Genomic DNA, 24,177 nt, shown 5'->3' on the forward strand with positions numbered 1-24,177 from the left:
AGGAACATAACATAAAACTGGGAATTCAAAATTGTATGGGTAGCAGTACATACATGGTGTACATCGATTTCAGAGCATAGGGTGTGAGTTTCATAAATGTATTTACAGAGTGCTTTTGTATGTTGTGCGTATATTGGAAACACAGAAGAGTGGACAGAGGAGGCAGCTTCACTTTAAATGGACTCCTCCACAGTTTTTGGTGCACAATTGGTAGAGTGTGCCTTTGCCCGGCTCTTCACGGGCCATTAATTATTGCAAGAGAGCAGCTTGTTTGGCTCTTAGCCTAGGCTGCTTCTGAAACTTACTGAAAGAATCTGACTTTGAAAAGTATAATCATTTAAATTGGTTTGTTCCCCCTAAAAGAAAAAAAAATACAAAATAAACTTCTCCAGAAAAGATTGTTTGTTCAAATATTGTAACAAACAACATGATGCTGTGACACTAAAATGTTGTGTACTCTTTTATGTAAATACTGTGTGTATGTATGTGTGTATATAATATATATATATGTATATATATAATATATTTATGTATATATATGTGTTTGTATATATGTGTGGCTTGCAAAAGTATTCAACCCCCTAAAAAGTCAGCAGATTTGTGTGGATTACAATCATTGCACAGATTGTTCCAGACAGAATATTTAAGAGCAATACTGGTTTGCAATAAAGTACATTTTCAAAATCACAATTCATTATTTCTCTGTATTTTTTGTAAAATAAAATTAAAAACAGAAAAAAATGCTGCTTGCATAAGTATTCAGCCCCCTTCACACCAGTACTTTGTAGATCCACCTTTTACTGCAATAACAGCTTTAAGTCTGTAGGGGTAAGTTTCTACCAGCTTTGCACACTGTTTGGGAGTGATTTTTGCCCATTCTTCCTGGCAGATTTGCTCCAGGTTCTTCAGGTGGGTTGGATGATGCTTATAGACTGCAATTTTCAAATAGTACCACAGATTCTCGATTGGATTGAGATCTGGACTTTGACTTGGCCATTGCAGAACATTCACCTTTTTGTTCCGCCACTCCGTGTGCTTGGGATCATTGTCCTGCTGAAAGGTGAACTTTCTCCCAAGTTTTAAATTATTGTAGCAGATTGAAGCAGGTTGTCTTGCGGTATCTCCCTATGTGTTGCACCATCCATCCATCCTTCAACTTTAACAAGATGCTCAGTCCTCACTGAGGAAAAGCATCCCCACAACATGATGCTGCTGTCCCTATACTTTACTGTTGGGATGGTGTCTGCTGGGGAATGGGCAGTGTTAGGTTTATGCCACACATAGGGGTAGATTTTAAAAGGGGTAGATTTTAAACCCCCCCCCCCCTGCATGCACCAAGCCTGTTTTGCATAGTCTCGGCAACACGCACAAGCCCCAGGACAGCCGTGTCGGGGGTGGGGGGGTGGCGTGTCGGAGCAGACACGACATTCGGGGCGTTCTGGGGGCGTGTCGGGGGGCATGGTGCCAGCCCGGGGGCGTTTCGGGGGCGTGGCCGATGCCTCCGAAACGGGCCCCGGGCTGGGGAATCGCGTGCCAGCAGCCCCGCTTCTGGCAGGCGTAACTTTTAAAATACAGGTGGGGGGGGGGGTTTAGATAGGGCCAGGGGGGTGGGTTAGGTAGGGGAAGGGAGGGAACGGGCAGCGCGCGCAGGGCTCGGCGTGCACAAGTTGCACAAATGTGCACCCCCTTGCGCGCGCCAACCCCAGATTTTATAAGATACGCGCGGCTAAGCGCATATCTTATAAAATCCGGCGTAATTTTGTTTGCACCTGGTGCGCGAACAAAAGTACGCGTGGGTGCACTTTTAGAAAATCTACCCCATAGTGTTTTGAATTTTAGCTAAAAAGCTCCATTTTTGTCTTTTCTGACCACAAAACCTTATCCCACATTATAGATGGGTCATTCTGATGCTTTCTGGCAAACTCCAGATGTGCTTTGAGGTTTCTCTTCAGTAATGGCTTCTTTCTAGCCACCCTCCCATGCAGGCCAGTTGCATGCAGAGCTCTTGATATGGTTGATGGTGCACCTCTACTCCAGTCTCAACCACTGAACTCTGTAGCTCCTTCAAAGTGATTGTTGGCCTCTGTGGCTTCCCTCACAAGCCTCCTCCTTGCTCTGACTATGAGTTTTGAGGGGCAGCCTTGTCTAGGCAGTGTCTGGGTGGTATGATGCAACTTCCATTTCCTCACAATTGATCCAGCAGTGCTCACTGGAGTATCCAAGCACTTGGATATTATTTTGTAGCCTTTTCCTATCTTGTGCATGTCTATAAAACTTCACCTTTAATTTTCTTAGAATGCTCTTTTGTCTTCATTTTCACATTTCCTTCAGATTTACAATCTGACCAATGGTACTGCATTTAGGGGATCTTTTATGCAGAAAAGCTGACCTTTTTTTAATGATTCACAGGTAGAGGCCAATTGTTAGGGTACTATCTTTCATCTGTGTAAATTTGGAGATTCCACAGCACAGGGGTTGAATACTTATGCAAGTAGCAATTTTCAGTTTTTACTTTTATTTTACAAAAAATGCAGAGAAATGAATTGACACTTTGAAAATTTACTTTAAGAACATACTGGTTTGCAATAAACATACTGTCTGGAACAATCTGTATAAGTGTCATTTGTAATCCACACTTCTTTTTTAATGGGGTCAAATACTTTTGCAAGCCACTGTATATATATATTCTTATTTATTTTATTTATATTTTGCTTTTTGACCTTTCAAAGCAGGTTACATTCAGGTACATGCATTGGAAATAGCTCGGAAAGCAAACATTTGTTGCACTGTCCTTATGAATAATCATAGCACTGCAATGAAGTAACAAAATTAACTTTTTATATTAATTTTTTAATTTGCAAATAAAACAAGTGCCCTTATCTTTAAAAAGCTGCATTCTTGCTGACACTGCTCCCAACACTGTATCTCAGCACTGGCAAATTGAAAGAGCAAACATTTCAAGTCCCATGTATATCACCAAATACTATCTCTGACCCATGTAAATATTATGATGTAATCCTGACCCGGCCCATGTTTTGGAAGATCTTACTTCCTGCCTCAGTTTGGCAGTGCTTTCAGCATGAAACGTCATAACACTGCTATATTAAAGCAAATCTAAAACAATCCAGATTGCACTCGTCATTCAATGCTGTGTGTGAAACTTTAACAACTATTACAAAGCACAAGACTTCCTAATGCAGTTCTGGTCATTTAGTGGAAAACAAGTAGATGTATGTAAAACTGAGCATGATAACATGTCCTAGAAAAAAAAAACAAAACATGAAAAATCTTACAATAATGAATACCAGTCTACTTCAAGCTTAAGACCTGACAAATGAACAGTATTCAAAGTGTGTTTCCAAAATTGCTCACGCTGATTGAGTAAAGCTTCCCTTTGCCTTCCCAAGTTGATAGAGCCACATGATCTATCGCTAACCATCTGTTCAGTGCACTGCTACACAATGGTTGCCTTCTCTTTTTGGTAGAGAGGCAACGTCTGTGCTCATTGAATTGTATTTTCACTGACATTTTGGTACGACCAATTTATATAAGGTTGCAAGGGCAAACTATTACATACACCCCCTGGAATAAACGTGTATGATGGCGTAATTTAATATTGTAATCTCAATTGGGTGCATGCCACTTAGTACCTAATATAGATTGAGAACAGTTACCACAACTGGAGTGGCCTATGAACTGGTGCCAAGTCAGTCACAAAATGCACATCTTGATAGGACAGCAGTAAGGCTGTTGGACCTTGGGTTGAAGTTAGTTCTGGTAGCCCAGGGGCATAGGCAGGTCTTGTGGTGATCCGAGAGTGAGGTAGGAACTTTTCAGATGAGGTTATGAAAGTTTCGCAATAGTTTGGGAAGGAGACCGTTTGATGTTCATCACAGCTGTACTGGGAGGGGGTTAGGACAGGTTCTTGCACCAGCTAGTAAGATTATGGAAAGCTTTGTGGTAGCAGGTATGGGAGGGGGGACACCACCATTCTTGGGAAGGTGCCAGGGTGATAAAGAGACAAGTGCTCATGCCATGATGTTCCAGGCATTCACTGAATGAAGGCATGTTTGCTATAACTTTGGTGCAGTTGAGAAGTTACAAAAAAAATTATGTATGTATACCTTGTGTTTTACATTGGGTTTGGGTTTTTTTTGCGTATAGAGGATGACTTTGTGTTTTTCCTGTAGTTTACTGTTTGAATTTGTTGTAGTACTATACAGTGGGGAGACTGCTTGACCACAGGTTGGGGACATCTAATCACTACCATAGTGCACACATTTCATTATTTTAGAAAATGGATTACTGATTACACTGCTCATTGTCTGTGCTAGGTTTAGTTATAGATCATGGTCAGTTAGGCCACCAAGTAGGAAATGGCAAATACTGTAAACAAGGAGGCAGGCCTTTTTTTTTTTTTTTTTTTTTTTTAGAATGTTAGCGATGGGAGAAAGTACAAAAGTGGCACTATGAGACTTTGATGTAAAGGGGAGGAATATGTAGTGGACGATAAGGAGAAAACAAAATGTCTTAACAAATATTTGTTCACTGTGGAAGGGCCAACAGACCATATAAACTGAACACAAATAAGATTGGAAGTGAAGTAAACCTCAATCTATTATCAGAAAAGTGTGTATATGTGGAGCTAAGTAAATTCATAATAGATAAATCGATGGCACAGGATGAGATACATCTGAAGGTATTAAGGGAATTATAGAGAATTCTCACAGGATAAGCAGGATGGTCGTCCTCACATATGGGTGACATCACAGGATGGAGCCCAATCACGGAACACTTTTGTCAGAGTTTCTAGAACTTTGACTGGCACCTACTGGGCATGCCCAGCATGGCACTAAACCTGCAGCCAGCAGGGTTCCCTCTTCAGTCTTGTTTAAAGCTACAGGAAGTGCCAAAAAATAAAATAAGAAAACGTAACAAACCCAACACCGCGGGGCGGCAGGCAGGTTTCGTGACTAAAATCCTGCTGTCCTGTGAGAACTACAGGTAAGCAACATTTGCTTTCTCACAGGACAAGCAGGATGGTAGTCCTCACATATGGGTGAGTATCGAGCTGAGGATGTCCAAGAAATGCACCAAATGTACCCAAGATGTGCAATAGGCACAGGAATTCGGTAGAGGGCATCCTGAACCCTAACGGGCAGGCGGAAGGGTGTTGGTACATCAAGTTGTAAAAAGGTTTCGCAAGACAAGACTGGCCGAAGATGGAATCTTGTCTTCCGGCCTTGTCTAAGCAAGGTATGGAGAGAACTCCAGGTAGCAACCCTACAAATGTCAGAAAGCGGCACGGAGCATAGGTGTGCTACTGAAGTCGCCATGGCCCTCACAGTATGCGCCTTAACACGGTCTAGAAGTGGAATGCCTGCTTGCTGATAGCAAAAGGATATGCAGTCCGCTAACCAGGAGGAGAGAGTCTGCTTACCCACAGGCTGCCCCAATTTGGTGGAATGGAAAGAGACAAACAATTGAGTGCTTTTCCTGTGGGCAGCTGTACGGTCTAGATAGAAGGCTAGAGCCCGTTTATAGTCAAGGGTATGCAGAGCCTGTTCTCCTGGATTGGAGTGAGGCCTGGGGAAGAAGGCAGGTAGTATAATGGATTGATTAATGTGAAACTCTGATACTACCTAAGGTAAGAACGTAGGGTAAGTGCAGAGTACTGCTCAGTCCTGCAGAAGTTTAGTGTAAGGTGGATAGGTAACCAGGGCCTGTAACTCACTAACTCTGCGAGCAGATGTGATTGCTAAAAGAAAAATCACTTTCCATGTGAGATAGCGAAGATCACAGGATTGGAGAGGCTCGAATGGTGGTTTCATGAGCCAACCCAAAACCAGATTGAGGTCCCAAAAAGGGGCCGGAGGGTGTAGTGGAGGCTTGAGGTGAAGCAAGCCTTTCAGAAAACGTGTTACAAGGGGTTGTACTGAAATAGCAACATCCCCGACGCCTTTATGGAAGATGGCCACCGCACTGACATGCATTCTGATGGAGGAAGTTTTTAGACCTGATTCTGACAAGTGCCAGAGATAGTCTAGAAACTTTGTGGTGGAACAGGTAAAGGGATCAGGCCTTGGAGGAGATTGATCTGATTTTTCCACCAGGCTAGAGACTGACAGAGTGAGTCGGTGATGTGGACAGTGGTTGATAGAGGTTGAATGGACTGAGTCCATTGTGACCTTAGAGTCCGCTGCATGACTCTCATGGCCAAGCGGGCCATTGGGGTAACCAGTACTGAGGATGCCATGTGTCCCAGTAGGATGAGGAAGTGGCGTGCAGTCGTTCGTTGCTGAGACTGTAGCTGGTGTGCATGAGAGATGAGTGAGAGCTCACTGTTGAGGCAGAAATGCCTTTGCCTGCAAGGTGTCCAAGTCTGCCCCTATGAATGATAAAGTTTGAGATGGGACTAAGCAGGATTTTGCGTAGTTGACGAGAAATCCCAGCGAAATCAGATTGTGTAAAGTAAGACGTAGGGACGACAGAGCAGCTTGCTGAGTGGGAGCCCTGATCAACCAATTGTCTAGATAGGGGTAGACGTGAACACCTTGAATCCTGAGAAAGGCTGCTACTACTACGAGGCACTTGGTGAAGACTCGTGGTGCAGATGCCAGGCCGAATGGGAGCACTTGGTATTGATAGTGCTTGGGGCCTACTAGAAATCTCAGGAACCTGCGATGAGATGGATTTATCGCAATGTGCATGTATGCATCTTGGAGATCGAGAGAGCAGAGCCAGTCTCCTCTTTGCAGAAGAGGAAGGAGGGGAACCCAAGGTTACCATCTTGAACTTTTCTCGTTGGAGGTACTTGTTGAGGGCACGTAGGTCCGGAATTGGACGAACGCTTCCCGATTTTTTGGGGATTAGAAAGTACCGGGAATAGAATCCTAGATCTTGAGAGTAAGGTACTGGTTCTATTGCTCTGGACTGGAGGAGGAGGGAGACCTCCTGCTCCAGGAGTAGTGAGTGGTCAGATGTTCCCCACACCGGTAGAGGTTGGGAGTCCGGTGGATTGGAGAGAAAGTTCAGGCGATAACCTTGAGAGATTATGGTAAGGACCCACTGGTCTGAGGTGATTGTGTACCACCTGTTGTTGAAACGGCACAATCGACCTCCCGGTGGTATTTGAGGCAGTGGAAACTGGCTGCTGCTCTCTATACAGGAGTCAAAAACCAGAAGCAGGGCCCGGCTGAGTTGCTGCTTGCAGCTTTTGTTTACGAGGTTGACGAGACTGGGCCTTTTGGAAAGGTCTCGTGGAACGAGTCCTAGACTGTGGTGAATAGGACTTCTTTGGACAGAAGAATGGCTTTTTAGTATCCTTCCTGAAAGGTTACGTTTTCTTATTTTATTTTTTGGCACTTCCTGTAGCTTTAAACAAGACTGAAGAGGGACCCCTGCTGGCTGCAGGTTTAGTGCCATGCTGGGCATGCCCAGTAGGTGCCAGTCAAAGTTCTAGAAACTTTGACAAAAGTGTTCCGTGATTGGGCTCGATCCTGTGATGTCACCCATATGTGAGGACTAACATCCTGCTGTCCTGTGAGAACACCTGTTACAGGTAAGCAGTTTATAAATAATCTAAACGCTCTTGATGTAGGCACTAAAGTGATGGTATGGGAAGCAACAAAGGGTAGTGGTAAATGATCACTCTGTGGGGGGGGGGGGGGGGGGTGTTACTAGCAGTTTGCTACAGGGTGACATTGCAGAAGGATTGTGAGGAAAGGTTTGTCTTTTTTGCCAATGATATCAAAATCTGAAACAGGGTAGTCAGCCAGGAAGATGTGAAATTATTTTAAACATAAAAAGTGAGTGGGATCTGATAAGGTGGGCTGAAAGGTAGATAAAGCGATGGTAAAAGCTCGAAAGGTGCTTGAGTGCATAGGGAGAGGAATGGTCAGCAGAAAAAAGGGAATCGATATTGCCCCTGTATAGGTCCCTGTTGAGACCTCATTTGGAGTACTGTGCACAGTTCTGGAGACCGCACCTTTGAAAGGATTTAAACCGGCTGGAGTTGGTTCAGAGTGTGGCTTCCAAAATGTTCAGTGGTCTTCTTTCTAAAGCGTATGGGGAAGATCTAAACATGTATACCCTAGAGGAAAGGCAAGATGGGGAGATATGTCCTGTCCACCATTATTAAATATCTCCAAAGTGTCCTTGCAGAGGAAGCAGGCCTCTGTCAACCGAAAAGAAGCTCTAGAATAAGGGGGTCATGAGATGAGGGTGAAAGGGGGGTAGACTCAGGAGTAATCTAAGGAACTATTTATTTAAGGGAGGGTAGTGGCTGCATGGAACAGCCTCCCCTTGGAGGTGATGGGGACAAGAACAGTATCTGAATTCAAGAAAGCATGGGATAAACACAGTGGATCTCTGAGGGAGTAGTAGGGATAGTAAAGCTGAATTGGAGTGGATAGGCAGACTAGAATAGGCTGTATGATCTTTTTCTGCCATCATGTTTCTGTTTCTGTTTTTAAGTGCTTGTCTGGTTTGCCAGATGACCTTGTGAAGCCCTTTGTACACGATGGTGTTTTATGGGTGTCAAGTGGTTACTTTGGTGAATGCTGTATCTGTAAAAGTGAAATGATAGCTGCTTCTTTAGCTGGCCAGAGGAGCAATGCATACACAGTACACACAAATTAGTATACCAGGCTTGGTAGAGAAAAACGGAAAAGTAGAAACTGACCTTAAACAAGACTCTACTCTAACTGAACCATAAGTTCAAAGGACAGGAGCATGTGATTTGTATTCCATGTTAAGTACCCAGACTCTGTAATGCTGATACATAGAATTAAGTACCTATAGCCATAATGTAATGGGACTATCAGTTGGTGAGTATTCCTTTATCATCAGACATGCTCAAAATACACCTTGAGAGTTACAAATATGAGTTGGCTAGCATTCTGCTCCCAGTCTTCATTTTCCTTCTGCAGCTCTTATGGGCTCACTCCTTCCTCCCTCCACACTGCAGGAACCAAATAAAATAGCATTGCCAGTTAGATATCTGTCCTTGTATAGGGCCTCTGATTTGTGTGTAATATAGAGGGCATCAGCTAGGATGTGTTATAATGACCCTGCAGTGCATTTCCTACCTGGAATTGCTGTCTCTGGTACAGATTACATAGCGCCTCAAAGGTTGGGTCCCCCACTGCTTTTAGACAGACATGCTGATGCAGATTCCCCATCTGTGTCTGATACTGATTTCAAGTGTAGTTTCTTCTCCTTTTTGGCAGTTGATGAAAATGCTTTTTGAGTGCTCCGAAGAGCGCATCGATCTGGAGCTCATTTCATTCTGTGTTAACCTCGCTGCTAATAAAAGAAATGCTCAGCTGATCTGTGAAGGTAAGTCCCCTCCTCTTACTCAGCGTGTCTCAGTCATGGTCTGTATCATCCCCAGCTACCCAGGACTGAGCTTCGTATACAGGTCTACCAGTGCAACCTCAGCCCTGACCTGTATCACCAGGACTGAACACCACCTTGAACAGCTCTGCCAGTGCATCTCGGTCCTGTCCCTGTAGCCCTCCTTCTTTTTAGGTACTGAGCCCCACACTCCTCTCTGTCATTGTGCTTTATTTGTGGCCTGTAGTGCTCTCCCAGCTGCACAGGACTGAGCCCCACACATAGCTCTGCCAGTGCTCCTCCGTGTTGCTACACATTCGTCCTTGTTTCGGTATATTCAACTCTGTCAGGTAAAGAGAGGGTCTGCACTTTCTTTTCAAGGGAATGGCTTGAAGATGCTAATGAAACGAGCTCTAAAGTTCAAGGATCCATTATTGATGAAGATGATTCGAAACATTTCTCAGCATGATGGCACGACGAAAAACTTGTTTATTGTAAGTACAATCTGTGTGATATCTCAGCACTCTGTGGTCAAGATCCTTACCATGAGTACAGTGGAAAATGGACTGTAAATTTAATAATAAATAGAAATAAAGGTTATATAGTTTGGTGCTCCTGTGGTCAGCACCCTTCTCCTGTGTATGATATAACAGTGTAATGTTCATTTCTTGGGATCCTTTCTCTTAGTACTAAAATCGGGTCAGTGGGAAGGGTGTTATGGATCTATAACGGTGCTAAGATAGTTGAATGAAAGCAATATGCTATCGATAGATTATCGCTGTCTCACTTCCATTTTCATACTGACTGTAGTTTGTGCACCTACTTCTTTATTTGGATCTTTCAAGATAGTGTGGGAAAATGCTTCGTTCAAGCAAATCCCATTCATTTAGTTATAAGAGTATTTCTGCCCCTTACCTGTCAGCCAGCCTGTTATAAACTGAAATTCTGTCTCTCTCCTCTGTCTGTCAGTTCTCACTGCTTGCTCTATACATCATCTTCAGGGAGCCATCATGCGCTTTCTCCGTTCCTTCTTGCTGTCATGGATGACTTTGTGTCACCTCTCCCGTGTATAAACCAAATAGTATAATGGCTTTGGTGGTAGAGAGCAGAATCTAACTGCAGATCGTTCAGCAATGCTGTTGGTGTCATGTGGATTTGCCCTATCATGCTTTTCAGGCAGAATGGAGCTGGAGCCAGAGCTGGATTATTTAAATGTTGACACCCATAGGTGTCACATGGTTGTAGGGGTGAGGTCAGGGCTCCTCCCCAGGAGCTTGGACAACAAGGATTTCATCACCAAAGATTGTAAAGGAGGGGGGGAGGGGTTATTCAAGCCAGGTGTCACAGTGGTGCCTTTTTGAAGTGGCAGTGGCACATAGCCCTAAATTAAGTGGGAGACAGCTTCTCTTAGACCCTGGGTATTTGGCACCTTCAAAATTTGGCGCCCTAGGCAGTTGCCTATGCCTAAATCCAGTCCTGGCTGGAGCCCGCGTTCAGAAAGGAGCTCAGCTCCTTACTAGCACAAATCATTAAACGCTAGGTATTCAGACTGTTCTTAAATTACAAACAAAAAAGCCTGCAGTGCAATGTGTTTTCCTTACAGACAGAAAATGGGAGAAACTGCATCAGTACCTCTGACCCAGAGTGCCCAAGTAACATTTTATATCATCGGCCTTTAATGCTGTTTTCTAGAGCCCTAAGCTTAAGAGCAGGCAGTTCTTCTCAGCGTATGCCATGTTTTGCATCTTGTCTAACATCAAGCTACTGCCGCCATGTGACACAAGTATGCTGAACTGCTTCCTTATCTTTGTGAAGCTGGTTAAGGAAAAAGTTAAAACCGAGATACATGTTTTATCATGGTTGCCCATTTCTTTTCTGATTTGTCCACCACCTTCTTTTCTTCTTTTCCCACTGGCTAACTTGAAGTCTGCCTGCTTGTTATGCAACAGGGAGATGTAAGGCTTATGCTAAGGCTTCCCACACCTGTCCAATTGATTCCTCACAGCCGTTTGGGTTTTCAGGGTAACAAAATTGAATATGCCTGAAAGAAATTTGTATACACCAGAGATGATGAATCTGTGCTTTGTGCCTCGCAGGATTATGTGGGGGACCTGGCAGCTCAGATCTCAAATGATGAAGAGGAGGAGTTTGTGATTGAGTGTCTGGGAACACTTGCAAACCTGACTATACCTGACTTAGACTGGGAGCTGGTGCTGAAGGAGTACAACCTGGTGCCATACCTGAAGGATAAGCTGAAGCCAGGTGAGTGCATTATACAGGCACAGTACAAACCCTTTACTAGGCCCAAATTTAGCCATACACTGACCCCATTCTCCTTATTGGTCTCTTCTCGCTCACAGACCTTGAACAGGCTCATCATATTGAAGAATAAAGAAGTTATGTTTAATAGGATTGTAAAATACAGCTGTCGCCATTGCTTTTTCAAAGTGGCAATCTCATTGGTTTCCAGGGTTGCTTACGAATGCAGATGTTAGTGATTTCACAGCTCATTTAAATTTGTACACAAAAGAAAAAGCATAAATGAGACTTGTAACAGCATTACAACATGTATTGCTCACTGCAAGGTACCATGTGGATTACCAAATCCTCTCCCAGGCATTTTCAAGATATGGTTAACTTTTTCTACTTTATATCAGTTTTACAAATATTAATATTGTTGATTGAGGAAATGTATTTTTACAAGAATTCTATCCATGTTTAAATCTGCATTACTTCAAATGCCTAATTAAAAAAAAACAAAACTTCGCTAGAGCCTAAATTTTCTTATATTATCTATATGATTTAAGGAATTAGTATGTCTTTCATTCAGTGTAACAATTGTGGTGCTTATGTCCCAAGGCCTACCATTTGGAGATTCAAAGGCTGTCCCTTTTGCCATCAGCTGTCTGCAATTAAAATGGAGCATATTCATCTAAGGGAGAAATTGTCCAGGTTGCAATTAAATTCCCCTTCTTTGCACCATTCAGTATCTCTCACCCGTCTCCCACAGAGATTGCAGATACCCAGGAAAAAATGGTTTACAGTGGACTCTGGTAGAACAAGACATGTGACAGACATCCACCTTCCCCAACTTTACAGCATCCTGTGCATCAACCTCTACTCCCACTGAGATGTCAGACATCCAGGATTCAAAAACCCAGGAATAATTGGATAACAGTGGGCTCTGGCAGAATAAGGACTGTGATGTAGAGACACCCACTCTCCCCAATGTCTCACCTACGTAATGCTTTTTCTGCGTTGGAGAATGAAGAAACCTCAGCAATATATGCTGAAGTGATTTCTAAAAGTGAAGTCAGGCAATGCACCCAGAAGCCCTTCAACAGAATCAAATGTCATAAAAGAAAGCTCCTTCTGCTGGGAGACTCGATCATCAGCGGAACCAATCTTGGAACACATTTTGATGGTGACACAATAGTTAAATGCATTCCAGGATCGTCAGCTAATAGAAGTGCAAAACAGATAGTCAATGTCATTGAAGAAGAAAGTGGTAACTTTGATATCGGTGTTATCATCCAACTGATGACCAATGATGTAAATTAAGGTATCCATGAAGTACAAAAAGATTTCTAAAATCTAGGAAAGATAAGATGCAAAAACTATTGCCTTTTCAGAAGAATTACCTGTTCATGGAAAGGGAAATGAGAAGCTATGCCATATAAATAATTTCAATTCCTGGCTCAAATCCTGGTGTACAGAAACTGGTTTTGGATACATTGGAGGCTGGGGTTATGTATGGAGCAGTAAAAGGCAATATGGTAAGGATGGCCAACATTTGTCTGTAGCAGGAAGGAGGATGCTAAGTGAGATATCCAAATCATATATTATCAGACATTTAAACTAAAGAATGGGGGTGGCAGGAGATGGCCAATGAAATTGACATGTCACTCCCAAGCAATACAAGAAGTGAGAGGAGAAAATAACACAATCAGCTCAAAAAAACAGAAAAGGTATCTAAGAAGTGCAACAAATCAAGGGAGAAAAATTGGAAAGATATGACTACAAATGCTCATAGTTTGGGCAGTAAAATCCCAGACTTGCGGGCCCTAATGGTGGAAGTGGACTTGGACATTGTTGCTGTTATAGAGACATGGTCCATGGATTCTCATGATTGGAATATGGTCATACAGGGCTATAACTTGTTAAGGAAGGATAGAGAGGACAGAAAAGGGGAAGGAGAGTAGCTCTTTGTCAAAAACAATATCCAAGCACCCAAACCTGCAAGGAATGTGGGGTAGAGAAGAAGCAGTATGGGCTGTCCTAAAAAAAAAAAAAAAAAAAAAGATAAAATGATGGTGCATCCATATTTACTGGTGTGGTTTATAGGCCTCTGAATCAAACAGAAGAACTAGACAGAGATCTGGTCGAAGACATCCAGAAGGTGGGGAAGAAGGGGGAGAATGTTGGAGATTTTAATCAACTGGAAGCAGACTGGAGAATCCCTTCTGTGGAATCTAGAAAAAGTAGAGAGAGAGTGGATGCTCTGCAAGGAACTCTGTTCAAACAAATGGTAATGGAACCCATGAGAGAAGGTGTTATATTCGACCTAGTGCTCACTAATGGGGATAATGTCTCTAATGTCTGAGTGGGTGCCCACCTTAGCAACAGTGATTATCAAACAGGATGTTTGACATTGCCAATAGGATACAGAGAAGTCAAACGAAGACTCAAGTTCTGAATTTCAAAAATACGGACTTTGTCGAAATGGGGGTCATACCTGGAGGTAGAACTAGAAGACTGGGAGAAAATAGGAGAGGTGGAACAGTGGGTCAAACTAAAAGGAGCAATTACAAAAGCAACAAATCTATGTTAGAAAAGTAAATAAAAGTAAGAGAAATAAGAAACCGATCTGGTTCTCAAAGGAGGTGGCTGAAAAAATAAAAGTAAAAAACAGCATTCAAGAAATAGAAAGGATCCCAAAAAGAGGAACACAGAGAAGAATATCCAGTGAAAGTGAGGGAGACGAAGAAAGTAATCAAGAAAACAAAAAGTCAGGTGGAAGAAAGGCTTGACAGAGGTAAAGCGAGGTGACAAAACATTTTTCAGATACATCAGAGAAAGGTCCGAAATGGAACAGTGAAATTCAAAGATGACATGGATCAATGTATGGAGAAAGTCGAAGAAATGGCAGAAATATTAAACAAATACTTCAGAATTCACTAAAGAAGACCCTGGAGAAGGACCATCGATAATTGACAAGACTGTGGATGGGGGTGGAGTAGACAAAGCTCCGTTTACAGAAGAGAATATATGGGAAGAGCTAGGAAAACTGAAAGTGGACAAAGCCATGGGGCTGGATGAGGTTTATCCCAGAATTCTGAGGGAGCTCAAAGATGTGCTGGCAGGTCCGCTTCATGACCTATTCAATAGATCCCTGGAAATGGGAGTGGTGTTGAGTGATTGGAGAAGAGCGGTGGTGGTTCCACTTCACAAGAGTTGGAGCAGAGAGGGGGCTGGAAACTACAGGCTGGTTAGCCTCACCTCGGTGGTGGGAAATTTAATGGAGACACTGCTGAAGGAAAGGATAGTGAACTATCTACAGTCAGGAGGATTGCTGGACCCGATGCAGCATGAATTCACCAGGGGACGGTCCTGTCAGACAAATCTGATTTTTTTTGATTGGATGACTAAAGTATTGAATCGAGGAAGAGCGCTCAATGTGATCTACTTGGATTTCAGCAAAGCTTTTGGTATGGTAAGCATTGGAGGGTTGTGAATAAAATGAGAAGCTTTGGAATGAGCGCCAAGGTGGTGGCGTGGATTATAAACTGGTTGACAGACAGAAGACAGTGTGTGATGGGAAATGGAACCTACTCTGAAGGAGAGGGCAGTGTTAAGCAGAGTACCATAAGGATCGGTGCTAGGACCGGTCCTGTTCAATATCTTTGTGAGCGACATTGCAGAAGGGGTAGAAGGTAAAGTTTGTCTATTTGCAGATGATACTAAGATCTGCAACAGAGTGGACACACCGGAAGGAGTAGAGAGAATGAGACGTGATTTAAGGAAGCTTGAACAGGGATTGAAGACATGGCAGCTGAGATTCAATGCCAGGAAGTGCAGAGTCATGCATCTAGGGTGTGGTAATCCAAAAGAGCTGAATGTGATAGGGGGCTGTTGTGCATGGAGCAGGAGAGGGACCTTGGAGTGATATTGTCTAGCGATCTAAAGACAGCGAAGCAATGTGACAAGGTGATAGCTAAAGCCAGAAGAATGCTGGGCTGCATAGAGAGAGGAATAACCAGTAAGAAAAATGAAGTGATAATTCCCTTGTACAGGTCATTGGTGAGGCCTCACCTGGAGTATCTTGTTCAGTTCTGGAGATCGAATCTCAAAAGGGACAAAGACAGGATGGAGGCAGTCCAGAGAAGGGTGACAAAAATGGTGAGGGGTCTCCATCAAATGGCTTATGAGGAGAGATTGAAGGACTTAAATATGTTCTTATGTTCTTCTTATGTTCTATACCCTGGAGGAGAGAAGGTGCAGGGATTATTTGATACAAACCTTCAGATAACTGAAAGGTTTTAATGATACACAAATGACAAACCTTTTCCATTGGAAAGAAATCAGTACTACTAGCGGTCACATAACGAAACTCCAGGGAGGACAACTCAGAACCAACGCCAGGAAATATTTCTTCACAGAGAAGGTGGTGTTTGCCTGGAATGCCCTTCCAGAGGAGATGGTGAAGACAAAAGCAGTGAAAGATTTCAAAGGGGCATGAGATAAACACTGTGGATCCCTAAAGGTTAGAGAATGGAAATGAAGAAAAGAGTGCATGGGGGTAACTTGCTGGTGTGGTGGCTACTACCCTTAACCAATAAGCCTTCATACCATTGATGCAACTCCATTATTGCTCTCTGCTTTAATGGCAGGGGGAAAAGGGGAATTAGTTTCAGACAAGGACATTAAATTTTATGGTCTGGGAAGACAAGCATGGGTGTAACTTGCTGATATGGCTGTTACTACCCTTAACCAATAAGCCTTATATTTGTGATGCAACTCTAACATTGCTCTCTGCTTCAGTGGCATGGGGTAAACAGGGAACTGGACTCGGACAGCATCCAATAGGAGCCCTGACTTTGATGGATTGGGAAACTATATATGGGGGTACCTATATAGCACGGCAGATACTACCATAAGCTTGCTGGGCAGATTGGATGGATCATTAGGTCCTTTTTCTGCTGTCATTTTCTATGTTTCTATGTTTCTGTCTAAATCCAAAATAAATTAAAAAAGTAAATGCAATTGGGGGCAATGTGTTGAGATCTTTTCAAGAGACTCTTGCCTCTTTGATTTAATTATTTGAGAATAACGTAGAAATATGCCAGGTAGAACCAGAAAATCCTCCATGGGGCTTGAAAGAGTCCCAAGATGTACCAAGTCTAATAAATTCTGGGAGCTGGCTAGCAAATGAGAGGAAATTCCATCATGATCATGACTGACCTGAATGCTAACCTCAATATCCAAGTGAAGAGCATACATCTGAGCCAAGCATCCAGAATTTGTGCATAATTAAAAACACCATTAGTGCACTGATGGTGAATTGTAGCATGCCTGAATGAGTAGAGTAGGAGAGGCAAAGGGGCGATCCCAGCATTTCGCTGAATTAAAAAACACTGCAAACAAAGGAAATCGAGAAAGTCATTAAGCAGAAGTTAAAAACAAAGACGTGGAAACTAGCTGAAAAGGAATAATCTGAGAATTGGTTTACCAGAAGGCTCAACCAAGAAAACATCTAGAGCAGTTTGTGGACAGATTGTTGAAAGGCTGGCTTCACCTGCATCAAAGCTTAGACTCCATCATTGCAGAAATAGTGCCCAGAACTCCTTCAACACCTTCCATTGCCTGGGGGTATATCATCACATTTGTATTCTATTCTCAGCTGAGAAAACATATTCACAATCTACAAGTTTAACCATTTAAAATGTGACTTTATAGCTTTCTGTATATCTGGATTACAGCATGGAAGTACAAAGAGTCTGTGCCTCAAGGTGAAAATAAAGGGTGAATAACACTGAATACTCCATTATTCTGTTTCTCCGAGGCTAAAGGTAATTGGGGAAACTCCTGATGATAAGCTTAGAAAGCAATGTAAGAAAAATAAAGTTACATAAATGCTTGGTAATATAAGAGAGAGTTTCAGCGGGTTCTGGTTTTTCTTTCTGGATGCCCTATGATATGGGTAACTTGATGAGATGTTAAATAATGCTTTTTGATATATATTCAGTTTTCTGTTAGACGATTTGCCATTGGATAGAACACATGATCATGCTAAGACGTTTTTAGTTTTATTGCATGTGCTGGATTTTGCGAGGGGTGCTATCTAATACGTGATTTATCATAGTCATATCAAAGGATAAGATACTGGTCAAAGTTTAGGCATGGGGATTGACAGGTTTACAATTCTCAGAAATTATTGAGAAAAGATGTCTTAATTTTCTTGCTTTGCCAAAGCAAAAGAGATACTTAACCAAATGTTTTATGTTATTTTATCTTTTATTTGTTCTGTTTTATTTATATTTTATTTTATTTTTATAGTATATTTATAATTTGTTTTATTTTTTTAAATTATTGTAAAATGTTTTGATCAATCCTGTATTGTTAAAGACGGAATAGAAATGGTTTAAATAAATAAATAAATAAATAAATGTTAAACATGCCTCAATAGAAATGAATGTTTCCTTTTTCGGGGAGGTGTGTAATATAGACTGAACGTGATAATAGCCAATATATATGTACTAAGTAATTTGGCTTGAAATTTTTCACAAATTGAACATTATGGAGCCGATGTAATAAGGTGCTCTGAATTGCCGAGGGTTTGTGCGAGACTATTCACGCATTTGTATGTGCGTTTTGCCACTCAAAGCCCCATATGAGTATGTAATAGTTTTGTGGGTGGGGAAAATGCGTGTACAAACACACTTGCTGACTCGCGGTTTTTTCTTCACAAGTGCTTGCTAATGGCATGCAAAGGAGGTGATTATTCACAGGCAATGCAGGGAGCCTTGCTAGAATGCTAATGCGGGTTTTTTAAATTCGGGGTTTTTTAGCGCTATGGTCAAGGCACAAGTTAAGTGATGGCACCAACTCGGGGGTCATTTTAATCCATTGCTTTCATTTGTGTGATGTGGTTGTGTATCTGTGCAACTCTGGTGTTATCACTATGGAGATTTCTGATTGTGTCCAGCAGTTCCTGATGCTGTGATATATTCTGCGGCTTCGCCAAAGGATAACAGCAGCAGAAGGTTTGTCAGGTGACAGAAGGCATGGCATAGGGTGTGAATCATCAATATATTTGCTATGTTTTCTGCAGCCAACAGTTATTGAAAATATATGTATTCCTATTCCTGGGTCTTAATTTCATTAAAAACCAAGACCCGGTCACTCGCCTCAATTGCTTTTATGTGTGGGTTTGTGTGCAGATTATCGGCAAGGATGCAGCTGATAGATAGATACAAGTATAGATGGATAATAGGAGATTCCTGTTGCGCTCGGGGGTGGACCCTTGTCCTGGGACAGAGAAAGGGAACAGGAGGTAACTGCCCCCAGGGGGCGGAGCACTGGAGGCTGGGAAGAGCTTCACCACTGGAAGCCCGAGGTCCCCCTGGGAGGAGCCCGTAGGGACCCGGGCTGCTTGGACTAAGGTGGGCCTCGCAGGGTCTCCTGAGAGAATGAAAGTCCGGCGTGCCCACTGGGACAGGGGGAACGCGATCAGGTTCAAAGATGACTGCTGGTTGGAGCAAGGAGAACCAGAACAGAGTTGGTGATGACAAGGCGAGGAACAGAGCCAGAATCTGGAGATGAGGTCAGGCAGGCAAAGGTCAAGATCCAGAGGTCAGTCCGAAAAGCAAAGCAGGGGTCAGGTACCAGAGGTCAGATGGGGTCAAAGGCAGGTTAAGGTCTTGAGGCAGGTGGCAGGCAGGCAGGTCAAGAGCAAGCTGAGGTTCAGTACCGGTAAGACAGTCCGAGGATACTACCTGGGTAGACAGACGAACACAGGAACAAGCAGGACATAGGAACTAGGATGCAAGAACAAGTGAGGAACAGAACAGGAACAGAAGGAATCCTGGAACGAGTCTAGGAACAAGCAGGAACAGGTACAAGCGCAGAGGCAATCCTAGAACAAACCGACCCGATTGCCAAGGCAAGGAAGCAGAGACAGGAATTTCCTTATATCGAGGGATCAATCAGGGTGCACTGCAGAGCTAGGACTCGCCCTTGGCCCTACATGAGTCCAGGCAGTCCGCGTGCGCATATGGGCATGGCTAACATGGCCGAGGATGCTGAGCCTCGGCATGAGGCCTGACATGCAGTGGAAAGCCCGATGACCGCTGCCGCGAGATTCCGGGGCCTGGCAGGACTGGCAACTACCGCAAGGGAGGTCGTCCCGAGACCTGCTATGGAACCATGAAGATGAGCAGGTCCACGCGCGGGGCGTGTAACAATTCTGAGTCTTCTACGTTACATAGCACCACTATTGAGAATTTTTTAAAACAGAATAATGGATCAATAAACAGTACAACTATGTTATGGGAAGCCTTTCAGATAATAAATATCATACATGTTAATAAAAAGTGAGCAAAGGCTAAATGGAGCAATAAAAACTCAGCTTCCAGGTGTTTTATTTATTAATTAATCCTGCTTCACTGAGAGAATTTGGTCTGTGCTAAAACTGAATAAGCACTAAAAAGTATAGAATTTTTTAAATTCAAAGAACCAGAGTTCAGGGATACGATCAGGTGTTCAGCCAAGGCATAATTGGTTTATAAGGCAGAATGTTACTGGCGTTAAGATTGTTACATTAATTATTTTAATTGACCTAACTACAAACCAATAAAGGTAGAATTTTAAATTTTTTTAAAATCTAAAATCTTTCCAAGAGAGAGTCACCTCTTATAGGGTGGATGTATTCTCAAGGAAATATAATGCAAAACCCAAATAGATAAATTAGATTCCCCAATAGCAAAAGAAGAAATTGTAGAGATGATAAATTCTCTAAATCTTGGAAAATCTACTTGTATCAGTGGTTTAATAATGAAGTTAGGAGAGAAATGTACTGAGGAGTTCTTAATTACCTTTGCTCACTGTGTATATTGAGGGATTTGGTGCAAAAAATTACCTGAAATCTAATAGCAAGCTATGGAAATACAGCATTGAGGATCTTCAGGGACTGTATTAGCCGGTTCACGGGATATATAATTGCCTTTTCCCAAGGCATCTTATTTGCCAGTATTAATGAAATAGCCAGCAATTTAAAAAATTTTTGCTTTAACACCGGTATATGCTGATATGATCTAACGTGCATATATCAGTTCTTTGATATTGGTCAAAGAAGATTTTCCATAACACTGTCTTTTTTTAGACTCTGAAGTCATTAATTACAGAGGAATTTTTAACCATGTTTAAAAGTCACCGCTGAATTTTTGCAACCTTGGCATACCTGATTGTTTCGTTTTATATGTGGCATGAAATAAATTCTTTGCCTGTGTGTACAGTATAATTTTCTGGCATCCACTTGTTTTGTTTTCATACTGAACTTCCATTGGTCCGTTGATCATTCTTTTTCTTGTTCTCTGTATTTCCAATAAGATTCTTTATAAGCAAAAAAATGCACAAAACACATTAAAGGCCCGATTTTAAAAGGGTCGCAAGCGTAAAAACCAGGGGTTATGTTACGCGCAGAGGTGCTGGGCCTTGCAAAAGGAGCAGGCCGGGGGTGTGGTCTGGGTGGGGTGTGGGCCGGGTCAGAGCCATTAGCCGCTGCCCTGGGGAAGCACGCGCCAGCGGCTGGCCGGCGTGCGGAGTTTACTTCTGCTCCTGAGGAACAGTAAGTATGAAAATAAAAAGAAAAGAGGATAGGTAGGGTTGGTTTAGGGGTCAGGGAGGAGAGAGGGAAAGGTAGGTAGGGCTAAAAGAAAGTTCCTTCCCACATGGATGCGCGTGGCTCTGAAACTCCACCCTTTATTTAGTTGTGCAACTGGTTAGTAAATACTTTCTCAATATTTGAACAAGCTGTTATATTTGACTAAGTGCCACATTGTTTAAAAATCATATATTCAATTGGAAATATAAATACAGTGCAGTTTTTTTTTCCTTTGGTTTTAGACCATCAGAAGTGTATATATCTTTCATTTCTTCTATGCCAAGTCTTTACCACTCTTCTAGAGATTTGATCTGAATGTCTTTAGGAAGGCCAAGTTGTACTTTTACTGGCTTAAACTGAGATGTTTTATTTTTGTATTTTTCCAGCTCTGTTGCCTTTGACCCTTATTTATGCACCAGTCTGTGATAGGATCCAAATTTTGATTTGTCTTTAGAATGTTTAAAACATTTAATTCTGTTGATCCATTGCATTATCGTTTCAGCTATGTAGACAAATGTTCATATTTTGGCTCGAACCAATCTACTGTATTTTAAAATTGAAATGCAAATAATGCAATTTAAATTTAGGAAACATCAGGTCTCTGGAGTCAAATAACAAGTTTGATGTCTAAACCAATAATCTGAAATTCAAACTGATGTTCCTTGGAAGCATTGTAAGAATCTTGATGAGATTCATTTTCAGAACATTTATTATCCTAGTAATTTTAAAGGGGTATAAGTGTCACTATTTCTAAATCTTAACAAATTTTATCCAGTAGAGGTTTCATATTGTAATGGAGCTGTTTTCCAATAATTTAGTTCTAGTAGTTTACATGTACCTATCATCTAGTCTTGATTTACTATAGTCGAATAGTTTATTGTCAAGGAGGCTTGGGGGAAAGTGGGGATGGCACTTCTGTGTACACTGGGGTGGTCTACAGGCCTCAGACTCATGCACAGGAACTGGATAGAGATATGGCCAAGAATATTTATTTATTTTATTTAACGCTTTTTTATACCGGTATTAGTAGTTACATCATGCCGGTTTACATTGGAACTGAAGGTGAAAATTACATCAAAGAGGTACAAGGGATGGGACTACAGAAACAAAAGGAAAAGTAGCCGAAACTGGCAAGCAAGGGCAACATCATATGTAAAGCTAACAGGTAAAAAATGGAGCATAACTTTATACATGGGTTCAGCATATGTGCTGAAGCAACAAAGGGTTGAAGGCAGGGGATCCAAAAGATGAGAAGGAAGGGAGAGGTGTTGGGGGTTGGAGATTTTATTCTGCCAGATGTGGATTGGAGTATCCCTTTTACAAAATTTTTAAGTAGTAGATTGTGGATGCTGGTGATGGAACTCACAAGGGAAAGGGGGCTGTGCTGGACCTGGTACTTGCAAATGGCAACAGTATCTGTTTTCCAGGTAGGTGCAGATGTAATGGCTGAGGTAGAGAGAAGTCACATAAAACTCAGTCCTGGATTTCCAAAATACTGATTTTAGTAAAAGGGGGAAGTAGATGGGAGAATAACAGTGGACCAAACTAAAACGGCTATTTTTAAAACCAAAAATTATTTCTGTAATGTAAATAAAAGTAAGAGGAAAAGAAAACTGGTATGTTCTTCAAAGAGGTAGCTGAAAAATAAAGGAAAAAAACACAGCATTCAAAGAATATAAAGAATTCAAAAAGACAACACAAGAATATCTGGTGAAGAGGAAAGAGACAAGGAAAGAAATCAGGATGGCACAGGCTCAAGTGGAAGAGAGGTAAAGCAAGGTGACAAAACATTCTACAGATATGTTGGAGAATGGAGGAAGGTCAGAGGTGATATGGTAAGATTGAAAGGAGACAAAGTTCACTTTGCAGAGAAAGTTGATGGAAAAGCAGAAATATTAAACAAGTGTTCACTAAAGAAGATCTTGGAGATAGATGGACTGCTGCTGTTGACAAGAATACAGATGGTTGTGTGATGAATACTTCCCCATTTACAGAAGGGAGTGTGAGTGGAATTAAGGAACTTGAAAGTGGACAAGGCCATGGTTCCTGATGAGATGCATCCCAGGATACTAGGAGCTCAGAGAAATTTTGGAGAATCTGCTGAAAGACTTGTTCAGTAGATCCTTGGGGACGAGCAAGATTGGAGAAGGGCAGTTGTGATCCCACTTCAGAAAGTGGAAGAAGAGAGGAAGCTAGAAACTACAAGCCAGTTAGGCTTATTTCGATGGTGAAAAAATTAATGGAGGCACTACTGAAAGAGAGGATAATTAATTTTCTATAATCCAGTGAGTTGCAGGATCCATGATTTTACCAGAGAAAGGTTGTGTCAAATGAATCAGAATTTGTTTTTCATTGGATGACTTAGAAATTAGATCAAAGACGGACACTTGATGTGATTTACTTGGATTTCAGCAAAGCTTTCAATACAGTTCTGCATAGGAGGTACATGTTGTTAAAATAAATGAGCGGCTTGGGAGTAGGTCCCATGGAGTGGAGGAATAGTCTGATTAGAACAATGAGATGAGAACCAGGGAAACTAGGGTTCAAATACCACTGATACTTCTCTTTATTGTGTATTTAGCTCCTGCCTTTTCATTGATAGCTCATGCTCCTTGTGACCTTGGGACAAGTCACTCACCCTCCGTTGCCTGAGGTACAGATTTAGATTGTGAACCATCTTGGATCAGGGGAAATACCTGCTGTTTCTGAATGTAACTTGCATTGAGCTACTAATTAAAAAGGTGTGAACTAAATATAAAATGATTAAATAAAAAAAGATTGTGGAATGGATTTGACTGACAGATGATGGGGGAGGTAATGGTAAATGGAGCTCTAGGAAGATAGGGGTGATAAGTGGTGTGCCACAGCGTTTGGTTCTGGGGCTGTTTCTGTTCCCTGTACGTACCAGGATCAGTCCAGACTGCTGGGTTATGCCTCCCCTCCAGCAGATGGAGTCAGAG

At 42.1% G+C, this 24,177-nt stretch overlaps 1 protein-coding gene across 1 annotated transcript in view; it reads left to right on the plus strand.

Annotated features, from left to right (window-relative positions):
• KIFAP3 (kinesin associated protein 3) overlaps positions 1 to 24,177 on the plus strand; it is a 204,249-nt gene that overhangs the window by 102,931 nt on the left and 77,141 nt on the right. Inside the window, exons 12-14 of the mRNA XM_029617575.1 lie at positions 9,231 to 9,339; positions 9,718 to 9,830; positions 11,433 to 11,598. Of these exons, the coding sequence (XP_029473435.1) occupies positions 9,231 to 9,339; positions 9,718 to 9,830; positions 11,433 to 11,598 (388 nt within the window). The remainder of the gene's footprint in view (positions 1 to 9,230; positions 9,340 to 9,717; positions 9,831 to 11,432; positions 11,599 to 24,177) is intronic.

This window comes from Rhinatrema bivittatum, chromosome 10, assembly GCF_901001135.1.
Source record: "Rhinatrema bivittatum chromosome 10, aRhiBiv1.1, whole genome shotgun sequence".
Taxonomy (NCBI): Eukaryota; Metazoa; Chordata; class Amphibia; order Gymnophiona; family Rhinatrematidae; genus Rhinatrema; species Rhinatrema bivittatum.